Source organism: Dromaius novaehollandiae, chromosome 6 (assembly GCF_036370855.1).
Source record: "Dromaius novaehollandiae isolate bDroNov1 chromosome 6, bDroNov1.hap1, whole genome shotgun sequence".
In the NCBI taxonomy this organism is placed as follows: Eukaryota; Metazoa; Chordata; class Aves; order Casuariiformes; family Dromaiidae; genus Dromaius; species Dromaius novaehollandiae.
In genome coordinates this window covers 19,328,029-19,342,660 of record NC_088103.1, presented here as the reverse complement: position 1 = coordinate 19,342,660, position 14,632 = coordinate 19,328,029, and the positions used below count along the sequence as shown (strand labels likewise).

The window sequence follows — 14,632 nt, the reverse complement described above, 5'->3', positions numbered from 1 at the left end:
GCCATTTTTGCCCCCCCTCCCCCCGGTTAGGAATGTCCTTGCTAATATGTTCCTTTTTGTGGTTTACAGTGTAAGATTTCTGTCTCTAGAGCACAATCCAAAATCGCAGGTGGAAGAGTGGAGGCTCTCATGGTGGGGAGTGGGTCACATCTTTCTCTGCCCCCTTGTAATTTTAGTCCAATTGTAGTCTAGAAAGAGCATCATATAAAGTGTTACAACAACCTAATCAGGGGATCCTTATGGACTACAAAGAATAAGCTGCACATTTTATATATATCTTAACTATATGCTATCTGCTATATATAGATAGTTTTAAAAACAGGCCCTTTGTTCCTTCTTAGTGTGGCTCATGAAGGAGCTGGAGTGGAGAAGAGGCTGTCACAAATGCTGGGTAAATAACAGAATTTCACTGGTTTGGTATATTTTTGAAAGGACCATGTTAGTTGCACATGAAACTAAAAATTGTTGATGCCCCTGTGGTTAGTTTCCTTCCTTTCTTGCTGGCCAGAGTGATCAACAGGGCTTGGGCATCAAAACAACTTCTCTAAATCATATCCTGTCAGACACAACTCCTTTTCCACGGTCAGAAGAGTTTTAAAAAATTATATAGAAATATATGATGACAGAATACATGATGTGTACCTGTTACTTCCATTGAAGCAGGTGACCAACCACTTCATCAAAGAGCAGAATTTGGGATGGAAATACACAAATACGAGCTTAATTATCATCTCTGTTGGCGAAACTCTCAGGGAATTCTGAGGATGTCTCAGGTATCCAGGCAAGAAGAAAATCAGGCTTTCTAGCCAGAGTTCTCTCTAGTGGCCAACAGCTTCTCCCATCTGAATTCTTGGTTTACCATCCTGCATCATTCTGGACTTTATTTTTCCAGATGCTCATAGCATTAACAACTTGCATTTCTAATCAATGGGAACTGCATTTAGCCACTCCATAAAATCAGGGCAAAAGGGGCAGCAGATTAAACAATCAGAAATAAAGGCACTTAAATCACTGTCTGATTTTGAAAATTTGTTTTAAAATAAAATGGAAAGAAATACCTAGATGCTACTTAATGTGTCACACATGACAGGCAATTTGGTTTTACCTTATTGTATTAAACATAAACTGTAGAACATTCTTCAGTGGTAAACTCCTTGCATGTTAATATAATGATACCAGAGTTAATTTCCATTCTATATTGCTTTTACATAAGTCCATTGGCTTTTAAAGCTAAGATGGAAAAACTTCCAAGGGAAAAAGGAATCTGAACATTTAAATGAATTTATGCACTTGGAAGGAATATGGAAATATCTGTACTACCAACCTTTTTGCATCATGAAATGTAACAGTGCCCTGAAAAATGTAACTAATTATTTTATAAAACAAATCTACAAATTGTGAAATCAGATTCAAATTTTGCTAAGAGTTGTATTTACTTTATTTAAAAAACAATTAAAATAGCACTATGGCACCTCAGCAGTGAAAGATTTGTCATCCTCTCACATGGTACTGGTAGTAGCCTTGCATTACAATTCAAAGTTTGGGTTTTTTTCCTTTTTTGTCATTGATGTTGACACGGAGTCCACTTCACTGGTGCAAGCCCAGCTCTGGGTTGCTGGGGAGGTGAGCTGGGCCGGCGCGCAGGCGGGCGGCACTGTTTTTTCTGGCCTGCGGAGCAGCACGGGAGCCAGCCCAACTGCTCCCCAGCGTGCCTGGCTGGAAACCTGCCCCTGCTGCCCTGGGGAGAGACTCTGCGCCAGGTACTGGTGCTGCAGGGCTTGTACCTGCCTATATCCAGGTACAGGAGAGTCTGGATGCAGAAACCTCCCGGGCTGGGCTATTAGGGGTGAATTTAGCCCATGATACATTGTTTCCTAGGTGAACCAGGTCTTAGGGATGCTCACTTGTGGATATTGTGAACTCCGGCAAACCAATCCTTTAATTTCAGGATGGAGTAGACGCCGCTGGTTAAAATGCATGTTCTCGTCTCCTGTGCAAAAGGATGCTTTGTCTCAGTTAATTCTGCTAGAACTAAGGGCTAAGTTGCTTAGCCTTGGGAGCAGTCCTGTGAACACCAGATCTGTCACGGCCCCAGCACAACTTCTGCCAAGGGCCAATGCAAACAAAGCATATCGTGAGATGAGACAGAAATTCTTGCCACGGAGATTCCTAATTTCTTCAGCCAGAACCTGATAGCTCTAAGCATTAACATCTAACATTCTGCCAGTAAGGGTTTAACCTAACATCAGGAGAAGTTCATCTCCCCGTACAGGTGGCATGTGTCCACATGGGTAGGCATCTCGCCATCTAGCCTACTTCTTCTGGAAGATTTAGAAATGTGTGCTCTTCTTCCCATTCCAAAATGCAGCAAGTATATTTGTCACACTATATCAACGGTTTGCTAAATCCAGAGCTAGGCTGGTGGTTTAGTGACTGGGAAAAGAAACTGTAAGACTCCTGGGCTGGGCTTCAGTTCCTGCCAGTCATTTATTTGATGTCCCAGGATTCTCCCATCACCTTTTTTGCCTTTTATCTAACTGTAAGCGTTCTGCCATGTATAGGATGTTGAGGTTTACAGAGTTTGTTTCTATTACAACACTTTGCTTTCATATGCTCCCAACTTTGCACCACATCCCACTGGAGCAGGAATTTTGCTGAATTTCCTACTCTCCTGGATTAATGAATTTCCCATTGTTCAAAGGTGCAATATATTTTTATCTTGTAAATAAAGCTGCAGCAAAAATTAGTGTCTGTGCTTGGAAAATTTTCTAATAAAATATGAATGTCTTAAAGTAATTCAATACTGAATGCACATAACAGGGTCCCTGAACCCCTGTGGCCTATCTCTTTAGAGAAAAGAAAAGTGGGGGAAGTCCCCTAGAGGCAGAGTCAGATCAACTACACCTGAGTGTGTTGGCAGACAGGATATGAGGGGCCTGCCCTGGCCCTGGGCAGATGGGTGTGCAGGTGAAGGGTCTTGGGGGAGCCTGCAGCTGATGGTGTCTGAAAGCTTTTCTAAATACAGGTTTGTTTGCTTCCTCCCTCCATGTGTGAATTTTAAAAGTTTCAAGTTTCTGAAATCTGTTTGTTTTTGTAATAAGCTCTCTGGGTTTCTTTAAAAAGACATTTTAGCTTGGCTGGTTTTGAAACCAGGTAAAAAGGTCTGTGCCTTCAAAAGACACATGTTTTTCTTGGAGAGAAGAGCATGCTAGTACTGTGATAAATGCTAGGACTGTGTTCCTTATACTTCCCTTTTCTCCTTTCCCCATCTCATTTTCAGTAGTGTTATGTGCTGTAATTGTGCTTGGAGTTGTAGAGGCTTTGTAAGGGCTGTGTGATCTAGTACAGTGTGCAGGTTGTGCCCTATTGCTGCCTCCACTCTGAAGAGCAATAGTGAAGGAAATGCTGGGCTTTTGTTTCTGTTACTTCAACAAACCATGACAATCCCTTGAGCTGTTCAGGCAGGCATTGCTACAGGCCCCTGTCCGAATAAACACTTTACTGACAAGATAAACTGAACATATAGACTGTTGACCATAAGCCAAAGGCTCTTGTTAAGCTCTCAAATGGGTGAAGTCTTAAAAACTTGCAGAAAGTCTCTTTATTTTATATGTGGAGATCACATGCTGGGAGGTGGGGGAATAAAAGTGTACAGGCTTGTATTTGACAAGCAAAAAAGCAAAGTCCCCCCCCTGCTTTTTTTTTTTTAAACTGCATAGACTTGTATATAGTTAAATGAAACTGATGGCCTCCTTAATGGCTCATGTACAACAGTACTGTAAATAAAAAATAAGAGTGGATGTTCTCTTATCCTTATTCAAGCACGAGGTTATAAATATAGAAGGAACATATAACTTACATTTTCTGGTTTATGGAAACATTGCCATGTTGGCTGCCTTGTTCTTGTTATTCTTTGTTATTTGCCTGGAAGCCCTAAAATCAGTAAGTCAATAGTTGCTCTCCAGAGCCACATTCCTCGAAAATCTCCTGTATTTCTACAAAGGGTCTGCACTTTCTGCCTCTCCTACAAACACAAAGGCTGGTGCAGCTGACTCCTGCTGCGTTTAGAAAAGTCTAGGTCAGAACTGAAGAGCTGCAAACTGAGACAAGGTATCATGATGCTGAGAGTTTTTTTCTGTCATTCTCTTGCAAAAATGAGCTACAGCCCTTCAGGCTCTAGACTAGCTCTTGGAAACAAACATCTCATTGTCTGTTCAGGCATAACAAGGCTTCTGAGCTGGCCTCCCATCCCACGTCCATGTTGTGTTTCCTGCCCTGACTTCTCATCAGCAGAGTTTGATTTGACCAGCGGTTTTGCCAAGCACACTGGTACGGAGTTGTTCTGCATATTTGAGGAAGCGCATTGCCCTCGCTTCCATGCACTCCCATGTATTATGATTTGATGGTGAAAATGATTTTTTGGATCTGGGGGTAGCTTCTTTCTCTTTTATTCCTTGAATGAAGTTATCAAATAACCACAGCATAAAAATATTGTCATGTATGATGTGCTTATTTCAACTTGTATAAAATGGCTTCTTTTGGTTGCCAATGTAGGCTAAATAATAATTAATGTCTTATTTTTGGTATATGTCTACAAAAAGCAGGCACTATTGTTTTATATTCTCCTGGCATCTACTTTATAATATTAGTATAAAGCATATCCAGTTTTACATATAGGTTTTCATAGCAGGTGCTTTTCTTACACTTTCCATGTGAAGTGGATTGTTAAACAGCATGTATTTTGCTTCAGTGCTATCCACAGCTTGGTTGGCGGAAATATCAAGCAAACCTATTTTGATGCCAGCTTGGCATTTCCTGGTGCTTTGCCTTTACTCTGTTTCATTTGGTTTTACTTCTGATGGGAAGTAACATTTTGAAATGCACACACGTTTGTCTTCCTCAGGAAGGCCCAGTGGCTTGGGTGTTGATGTGGGAGATGGTTCTGCTCCCAGCTTAGCCTCTGAGCTGCTGTGAGGCCATGGGGAAACACTGCTGCTGGTTTTTCCTGTTTCTGTAGAGAGGGTAGTTGGCTGCAGTTCAAAGAATTGCTCTACATGATTCAGTAAGTGTAATACTTTATTGTTGCTATTATGATAGCTGGGAGAACTGTTTCCAAAGAGCCTTTTACTGGCCATGAGTGCCTTTTGTGAACTTAGTGAGTTTGTGACTTGAATTCATGCTTCTGCAGCTTGCTGCTTGTTTTGTGTGTGTGTGTGTTTGTCTTGTGTCTGTGTGGTTTTATTTTATTTCTTTTAATTCTGGTATGCTTATCTTGCTCTTACGTTAAGGACACTACAAAGAAAGATTCAGAAATGGTAGCTCACTACTATTGATCTGCAAATGATTTTGAATCTTGTCATTGTGGTTTTTTTGGTTTTTTTTTTTGTTTTGTTTTTTTTTTTCCTCCCCCACCCTCCAAGGCTATTTGCATTTTAAAAACTAGTTAGCATTCCTTATCCTGTGCTTCTCAGATTTTGAGTCAGGGTTCTCTGGAGCTTCATAAATACCAAAAGGCAGGCATCACTGCTTCTTACAGCTCTGGGACAGAGGCTGGGGTTAAATACTTGCACAACATAATTACAGCTGGAAAAACTGAATGGCTGCCAAGCAAGAGTAGGGAGGGGTAAATGCTTGAAGGCAGATGGATGCAAGGTAGCTGTACTACTTAATGTTTGATAAGCAATGCTGCACGACCTCCATGTGTGCAATACAAAGAGGACAGAGCAACTGAGCTCTATTAAGCCAAGAAAATAATGGAAAGGCTTCAAAAAAAACTTGCTGATGCCACTGTCCTGCTAAAACTTGTTTTTAGCTTGGAAGTATTTTTTGTCTAAAGTGGCTATCAACTGACTTTTTTTTTCCCTTCTTCTTCTTCCTCCAGCTTCACTGTGCTGTGTTAACGAAGCTTGTACCTTTTGCTTCTCTAAAATGATGCACTCCTAATTATGCTGAGTCTAAGAGCAAGCTATTAATTTCTCAAAGCTGTGCTTTAGCTACAGTTATTGCAAGACCTTGATGGAACGATGTGGAAGCTGGATGGCCAAAGGCCCAAGGGCTTGGACACAGTTGGCTCTGCAGACTGGTGGTTGGAGAGGTGCTAGCTTGGCAGTTCTGGTTTCATTTCCAGTTTCATTGATGGAAACTGCACAGGGGAATCCAGATAAGCGCAGGCAAAATAGCATGCAATTAAGACAAAAGTCTTTTACCATAATTCCTTGTGAGCTTAACTGGTATTATTATTATTGCACCTTTTTCTCTGTACACAAATAAATCATGAAAGTATTGCAGCAAAGCTATTCCTTTTAACCCTTCATACTCCACAATTTAATGCTGATTAAATTCAACTAGAACTCATCTTGAAATGCATAATACTATGCCTACACATGCTTTAGAGCAATGGAAAGTTTTGAGGGTTTTTTTCCTGTTTGTTTTGTAGTGGAACAGTGAGGTGTTAATGTAATTACTGTCCAGAAATAATAGGCTTCTGTGGGACTTGTTTTGTAAAGCACAGAGCCAGTTGATCAAAGTACAGGTACTCATATTGGTGTGTAAAGATGATGAATAATCAGGTAAAACATCTTGTATAGATGCTTATTTCCAGGATAAATAAAAAAGTAGTTTTTTTTTTTTTTTTTTTTTTTAATCTTTATTCTTCAAGGATCACAGGATAAAGTTACACAGTAAAACAAAGCCCAGGCTCTTGACACAGCTGTGGACTTCTAGCCACTAATCCTGGCTTTCCATTTCTTTAGATGATGCTAATCTTACCAGATAACCATTCTTAAAAAAAAAAAAAAAAAAAACCACCATTTCAACCCCTTCAGTTCTCCATGCTTTTAATACCAACTGAAAAGCAAAAAAATGAATGTATCTGTACTCAAATGAGACTTCTCTATCAGTAGTGTTACAGTCTGCAGGTACTGCACAAGGCATAAATCTTCTTGTTACTGCCTCACTGGGGTTTTTTTGTTAGGGAGAGAACCACCCTTCCCTGGCCTCTCTTCCAGAACAGTGGCACCACAGATGAGGAGGTAAAACTCCCCACAGCATAATATTTTAAATAATTACTACTCTTTAGATTTGCTAAAACAAGACAGGCTAATTATTTTTCAAATATTTAAAATAAAACACAACATAATAGACTCACTACACATACATAAAATATTAAGGGATGCTTAAGACAGTCTCTGTAAAGATTTCAGTACATCAACATCTAGCTAACAGTGATGTACATTTTCTCAGTATGTCTACTTTTCATCCATAAATGTTCACCTATGTTCTGGAATGTTAACTGATTTCCCCCTTGGCCCCCCCCCAGCTCCCTTGGCTAATTAGTTTTTTCATAAAAGCTGCCCTCAAAGCTACAGGATTACTGTTTTGGGCTATACTAAATCAAAGATTAAGATCTTCATTCAAAAAAGATGGTCATGCTGCATGAAACTTAAGGCACATGTATTAAACCAAGTTAAAGTGCTTTATGTATCCTGACTTATCGCTGCACCTCAACCTGAACTGAGACTTGGTCTTTTTTAACGTGCCTGCAGCAATGAAGTGGCCTGTCCTTTGTGGAAGAAACTAGGTTAACAAACCAAAAGACAAAGACCAAGCTCTAACCAGAAAAACATATGATACTATTAAAAGGTCCTGTAGAGAAAATGTAGGAAAACTAAATCCTATCACAAAACAGCCTTGTGGCTGTAACTAACTGCCTGTTATGAAAGAAAGTTCCTCCACATGAAAGAATAATTTAGCAACCACTACTACCAGCTATCAGGGATTTTCCTCTTCAGTAAGTATCTGAGAAGACAAGCTATGTCAAACACTGCAAATGAACAGCTTTTGGGTTCCTGCATAATAAATGGGATTAAGCTTTGGCAGCCCCAGACTGAAGGGCTGAATTTCTACTGAACTATCCACAGGGCCCAGTGAATTATAGCTATTAAGTGTCTCATTTAGTAAGAAGAGAGTTGCTTTGGTGAGACGGCACTGTATCATGTAGCAGGAATGTCGTTTAGTTAATTACAGCACCTAGACACGTAATGAGGTTATTCTCTGAAAAATGAGTGTGAAGAATGTAAAAGACTTCTTTCAGTCTTCTAGTAAGACTTCTTGGCTGGAGGTTTGTATGACACCAGAAGACCGAAGGAAGCATACCCAAATAAAAGCGTCTGAATGAACCAGTGGAACTGAACTGTTGGGTCAGTGATGCCTTTAGACCTGTAACATTAAGAAAAGCATGACATGCATCAAAATTTAGTCTTGTACACTATACTTTCATACTTGCAAAGTAAGGTTAAATGTCTCTACCCATCCTTATAACTGTGCTCTAACTCATTAATTTACAAGGGAGCTCCCTCTACTGACCAGTGCTAGAACAGTTCAGCTGTTCATTGTTAGGCATCATCTACACATACAAAATGAACATGTAGCAAATATTGATTAACACAGGCTCTTAAATTTCATTTCCTACCAGCTGTGAAAGAATAGCTTTTTATAATCAGATCTGCAGTGTTTCCAACTGAGTGCAGAAATTGGAAAACTAAGATTTAAGATTTTAATCTGCTTACCTAAAATAAGCACACTTGAAGAGACCATATATGCATATAGACAAACCAGCCAAAAGTAATGCTATTTATTAACAAATCTATAATATCTAATTCCTCTCTAGCTGTTTTTCATGTCTCCTTAGTGATGTCTGCAAGCAGACATTAGTCTATCTTTTACATGAGAAAAGAGTACACGGTGTTTAGTGCTAATAGTAAAATAGTTATTGATTAAACTACATAAATATGCCTGGAAAGAGATGTGGGGTAAACAAAAAGTGCTAATTCATTTTTACATTACTCCATATGATTTCATTAAGTAACTTGATTACAATGTGCCCATCTGGTATGTTCATCGGTAATGAAGTTCCCTCACACTTAAAATCACCTTAAGTCCATATACCTACAATCTATCTGCAGAATCAGAAAAAGTTTAACTTTAAAGCTGTAACTAAAACTGGAGCTTTGTAAATACAATTTCTTACTAATTTCCATTCTGGTGGCAGAAAATACTCATCCATACGCTATTATCTTGAGAACAAGATTAAATAGCTTTCAGTGGAACAAAGTGTTCTCAGGTAACATCTCTTGAAGCCAAGAGACTTGTGACAGACAGAGCCTGAACTAGGTGAGGGTGAAAAACATCTAGCTTTGATAACAGCAAATAGAAGTAGCAAGAATTTTTTTAAAAAAAGACTTCTCATACTATTTATCTGTATTCTTCTGAAATATTCTAAGCAAAATCCAAATGAATACAAGAATGACGTGTTTGGACAGCACGTCTTTTTGAATAATCTGTTGTCCTAACATAAGACTTGTTGGCCTTACATTTACAGTCCAATTAGTCTGTGTTTTCTCCCACAAACCCCCAGAGGTACAACTAGATCTTAAGTAGCCCTGAACAGAAGTGTCCTGTTGTATTTTCACAATATGGATGTGATCTATTTAAGAGGGTACCTAGCAGTCTTAGAATTCAGGTGTTTGTTTCTCATCAGGTTTTATCTCATCACAAGTTATCAGATTATTTCTACGCTACCATTTGTCTCCACTGCTTCCTAAAGTACTGTGAACATAGTATCTGAGCTAATAATGAAAACAGGACAGAATATCTTTTTATTTATCTAAAGAACAATTCTCAAAAGCAATTAGCTAAAAAAAGGTGAGTTCAAAGGCATGGACACACACCCTCTGGCAGACTTTGTTGACGCAAATTCTGAGTTACCATCTCCCACCTTTGACGCATTGTGCAACAGTACAGAAGAGAGCACATGTCTGTAGCTGAGTGAGAAATATGCTGGCAATGAAGATGGGCTTAATGCCAGATCTACAATACCAGATCTAGGACAGCTGAGTACAGGTGTACAATTCAATTGTGGGGCAGTAGCCTCTTGTGGAGGCTAGCAAATTATCGCTGCAGCAAGAATTTAAGAATTTTATCAGTGTCCTCAGAACTAATACTACAACTGACAACTGCCAAAATCAGTTTGTAGCTCAGGTCACTCGCATCTGAAATCCATTCTAGAGAATCCAAGTTTGCGGGAGGGGGCAACAACTTACTGGCATAACTTAACACCGTAGAAGGCTTCTACTATGTGAATCAACCAGGATACCCAGAACCTAATAAAAAGAAAGCATGTTTTGTTGAAAATAACAAGGAGACTGTTGTATCCAAAGTCCATTTTGCAGAGCATGTAAAACTGGAAGCACAGAAGTGATACTACACTTTAAGCTAGAAAATCAGGTATGTTTCTTACTTAGAAGCATGTTAGGGGGGAAAAAAAAAGAAAGGATAGTCTTAAAAGAAACTAAAGTCCCTAGAGAAAGTTACAGAGCAACTGAAACTCACGCAGTACACCTAGACCTGCCACTTCAAGGATCCACTTCATATTTTTAAAATTTTCAACACCTAGATTAAGCCAAATGTTTACTGCAAGCAACACAAGTTGATCTTAGTTAAGCATGCAAAACCTATCCTTCTACCCACAGAAGTATTTAGTAGCCCTAATGAGTTACTGAAGGCTTTTATGCATTTAGCGCTATGAAAACAATTGTGATTAGATTCAGAATGTATCATGTGACTCTATTAGCCAGACTTGGTCTACAAGTGTTCATATGAAAGCTTTATATATTTAAAAAAAAAAAAAAAACACTACACAGTGTATTCAGTTAGGTTCAGTCAATGCCTGGAGATGTATGGCTGCAACACAGTCTTATCTTCTCCATGATGCATGATAAGGAAGAAGTTAAAACAGTCTGAGATCCCATTTACAGTCAGTGAGTCAGAGACCTGGTTACAGGAAAGTGTTCTCCAACTCTTATTTGTAAGCTGAAATAACAGAAAAATTGTTCGTAATTCAGCATAACTTAGTGCAACGCACAGCTTCTTCGGTAGACTAGTTCTAATGTGAACAGGATCAGGATAAGTTATTAGCAATATATGAAGTGTTCTTTATTTGAAGCTGGAAAAAGTGGAGCATTAGAAGACTCCTAAAGAGAGAATCAGGACTACCAGGGCAACAAATTGACAAAAGATGAGATACTATATAATTAAGTTTAAATATGGACTAGTAATTGTCTCCAGAAGTAGCATCTTAATTTTTTCCTTTCTCACTGTAGTAAGACAGATGCCAAATTCTCAGTTGAGTTTTTAGCTTTCAGACTGGCCTTGGCCCATCTGTTCTTCAACCTACTTATTGCCTCACCCCCTTAGTTGTACAAGGCTTGACATGAGAGCTCTTTAAATGTAATTAACAACTGGATTACAGGAAAGCTTGTTAACACAGACTAAGCAGAGAAGTCTGAGAGAGACAATCAGTAAGAGAGATGGCAAAGAAATGAAACAGCCAAATGACTTACCCATAGCATACCCATTTGTGGTAGTTATCCACTAAATGATTAAGAAAGCTACCAAATATTCCCAGATAACTATAAGGTATAGTTGAAGGTGAAAGTGTCACCCACTAAAAAACAAAAACAACAAAAAACAAGATTAAAGTTAACATACTTCAAGGTGGAATTATTAACAATTTAATCTTTAGGTTTCTCATTGTTCCCCCCCATGTCTGTTTAACATGGTTTAGGGCTCACCTATTTATGGTATTGCAACTTGTTCATTTCTTTAACCTTGTCCAAGACCCACATTCTTTAACAGCAAGATTATTAGCCTTTTAAAGCACATTTGCCTAAGAGGATTCAAACCTATGACATTTCTTTTGCTTGACATACCATGTCCCAAGCTGATGAGTTTAAGGTTGCTATCTGTGTACCAAGTGTGTATCTGCACATTAAGTGGCATTTAATTTGTAAGCCTGTTACCTAGCAGACAAGAAGTCTGTCCTGAAGAGTTCAAACATTAACTAGATTGAGAATGAGGAATAACAGTATTTTTTAAAAGTACTTAAAACTATGGGATCAGTTGTTTCTTCTTCTTTCCCTCAAAAAGAGACTCACATTTAGGTATATTTTAGAGAACAGGGCACAGAGGATAATCCAGCATGAAACTCAAGATCAGAGATGAAATGCAGTGTTTAGGTATCCTTCTTATCACCAAGTTGTCTCTGCAGTACCAACAAGCACAGTGCTTACCACTTTCTACTTTTATTTTAATAAGCTATGAAGGCATAGTCAGCGAGCTGTGCACTTTAAAGTCCATTGGGAATGTAAGGTACATGCTAAACTGGGCCAAAGTTGGCTTGTCTTCCCTCTAGTATCAACACTGCAGTTTCTAACTATACTATGATTTGACTTGGGTTATGTAGTGCCAGGATGATGCATCTAAACGCAGAATTTGCTTGAAGCTCATTCTATTTCTTGAAACAGTCCAAAAGTTGTTTTGTGAGCTGCTTGGCCAGCTTCAATAGCCATTTTTCAATGGTGGTTCTTGTACATAGAGGTCCACAAAAATAGAAGAAAAACTACTACGAGCAGAAGTCAATGGATGACTTTCATAAACTCTTGTCAGACATATAAAAACTGACATTAATCTCCACCCTACAGTAATCTGACCTGTTTTAGCTGAAGTCCATTTTTAGGATTTGAGACACCAAGACTGCACAGTGACTGAACTAGTCTGTCTTCCAACAACAGCTGTATTGTCTATAACTAAAGCCATCGCTTGTTATTGTGCCCTGTTTGTTAACATAACTGGCAGCTCTCCTGGGTGAGTTCTATTGACAAAATGTCATTTCAACTTTATGCTTTTAAGATATTTTCTCAGGCTACCTGCAACACAAACTCACATGAGTCACAGCACTTATACTGTTCTACTCATACGTCAAGATGCTGCATGTCTTTAATGCCACATCCTTGGTTCACTCTCAAACCCAATCGAAGCCTTTTTATGAACTTCATTCATAGATTTGTTCAGTTACCTCACCAGCTGACCCGGCTAGAGCATCATTTTTAGTTTCCTTTTTCTCCCAGAAGCTTATTTTGGAGAGTAACTCCTCAGTGAGCACCCACAGCACTAAGCAAACCTGTTCCACAGGCCCTGCGGCTCCTCGGCTACCTGCGAGCCCCGGTGAGGGCCGCCGCGGCGGCGACAGCTCCGCAGGAGCCCCGCGGCCCTCGCAGCCCTGACGCCCCCGGGGCGGGAGCGGCTGTCGCCATCGCTGCTGCCAGCTGGTGAGCGGCCGTTGGCCGGGCCGCCTCTGCCGAGCGCGGCGGCCCCGGCCGGAGGGGGAGGGGGAGGGGGAAGGGACCCGCGGCCGCTCCTTACGCCGAGGAGGATCATGCCGAAGGTGATGCCGATCATCCAGAGCAGCCTGGAGCGCTGGAAGTGGCAGCTGCCATCGCGGGCCCGCTCCGCCGCCATCGTCGCCGTCATCCCTCGCCGCTCTGTGCGCCGCGCACCGCCGCTGCCGCGGGTAAGGTCGCCGCGCGGGGGCGGGGCCGCGGCCGTTGGGGCGGGGCCGGAGGCGACGCGCGGCCGTTGGGGCGGGGCCGCGGCCGCGAGGGGGCGGCGGGGGCTGCGGCCGCGCGGGGCGTTGGGGGCCGCCCTCTCGTGGCCGTGTCCCAAGCGGGCGCGGCGCCGGGCGGCGGGGGCTCAGCTGCCCCGGGGGTGCCCGGGGAGCGGGAGCTGCGGAAGGCAGGCAGGGCCCGGGCCCGGGCCCAAAGCGTCCCGCCGTTTCAGTTTCATGCGGGGCGAGAGTGCTGCAGGTTGGGGGTCGTTTGCTTTCGACCCCAAGCTTGAGCCAGACTTCAGCAGTTGATGCTCTTGCTAGAAATAAACGATGAACGTGGGCCACCCCCTGGCTCCCGCGTGACAGGCGCCCTCTGTGCCGGGGCTGTGCTGCGCCACCGATGCGTCAGCAGCGCGGGAGCAGGTGCTGTTGGCTACGCCAAGCCTTAGGTGCCCCGGGAGGACCGAACCAGCAGGGCCTGCCGCAGGTGGCAGCGCTGTCACGGGTCGCCCTGTGACTCTGACGCATGCCCGGCCTCGTGCCGTGAGGGCAGGGCGCCGCCAGGGACTGCTGCCACTAACAGGTAGAGCAAGGCCAAGGCACGTCTTCCTGCAGGCTACTCGCAGGGACTCCTCTCCCCTGGGCGGCACGCCGTCGCTCTGTGTTGTGGCTGGTGGTTGTCTGAAGATGCTGTTGTGCTAGTTTCAGTCACGGTCGGCCATCCCTGAGGGACTCGGTCTACCCCTAAAACAGTAGATTAAGAACTGGAACTAATAACGATTATGAAACTTGGGGGGGGGGGGGGGGGATGCAAAACGTGAATTTTTTCAGCTCAACTTTTTATAAATAAACCACACCAGTCTGTTTTAGGGATAGAGAAAACCTGAAAATTGCCACGAGTCTAGTTTGAAATGCCCTGTGCGCCCCAGCTTGCCCAGCTCTTTCAGGCATTCCTCTTTCCTCTGCCATTTACATTTGCTTTAATTACACATGCCATTTTTAGGCCATTGCTAGTCTGATACATTCACCTCAACTCTGAGGTGAACAATACCGTAAACAACTAGTGCTCTCTTGTGGCAGAAATGATAAACTGACAAATTAGAGAAGGCGGGTGAAGCTGAAAGATGGGCCCAAGGGGAGCACAAGTGCCATGGGGCCTAGGAAAACATGGAGGAATGCCTCTGGCAC

General features: G+C 41.9%; 1 protein-coding gene across 1 annotated transcript; it reads right to left on the bottom strand.

Moving 5' to 3' along the window:
• Positions 1 to 6,819: 6,819 nt before the first annotated feature.
• Positions 6,820 to 13,453, bottom strand: TMEM254 (transmembrane protein 254). Its single transcript, XM_026116832.2, has 4 exons — positions 13,261 to 13,453; positions 11,400 to 11,503; positions 10,101 to 10,160; positions 6,820 to 8,217 (listed from the first exon to the last, which is right to left on the bottom strand). Exons 1-4 carry the CDS (start codon positions 13,366 to 13,368, stop codon positions 8,097 to 8,099), a joined length of 393 nt encoding a protein of 130 aa, XP_025972617.1. The 5' UTR covers positions 13,369 to 13,453; the 3' UTR covers positions 6,820 to 8,096.
• Between the last annotated feature and the right edge of the window lie 1,179 nt (positions 13,454 to 14,632).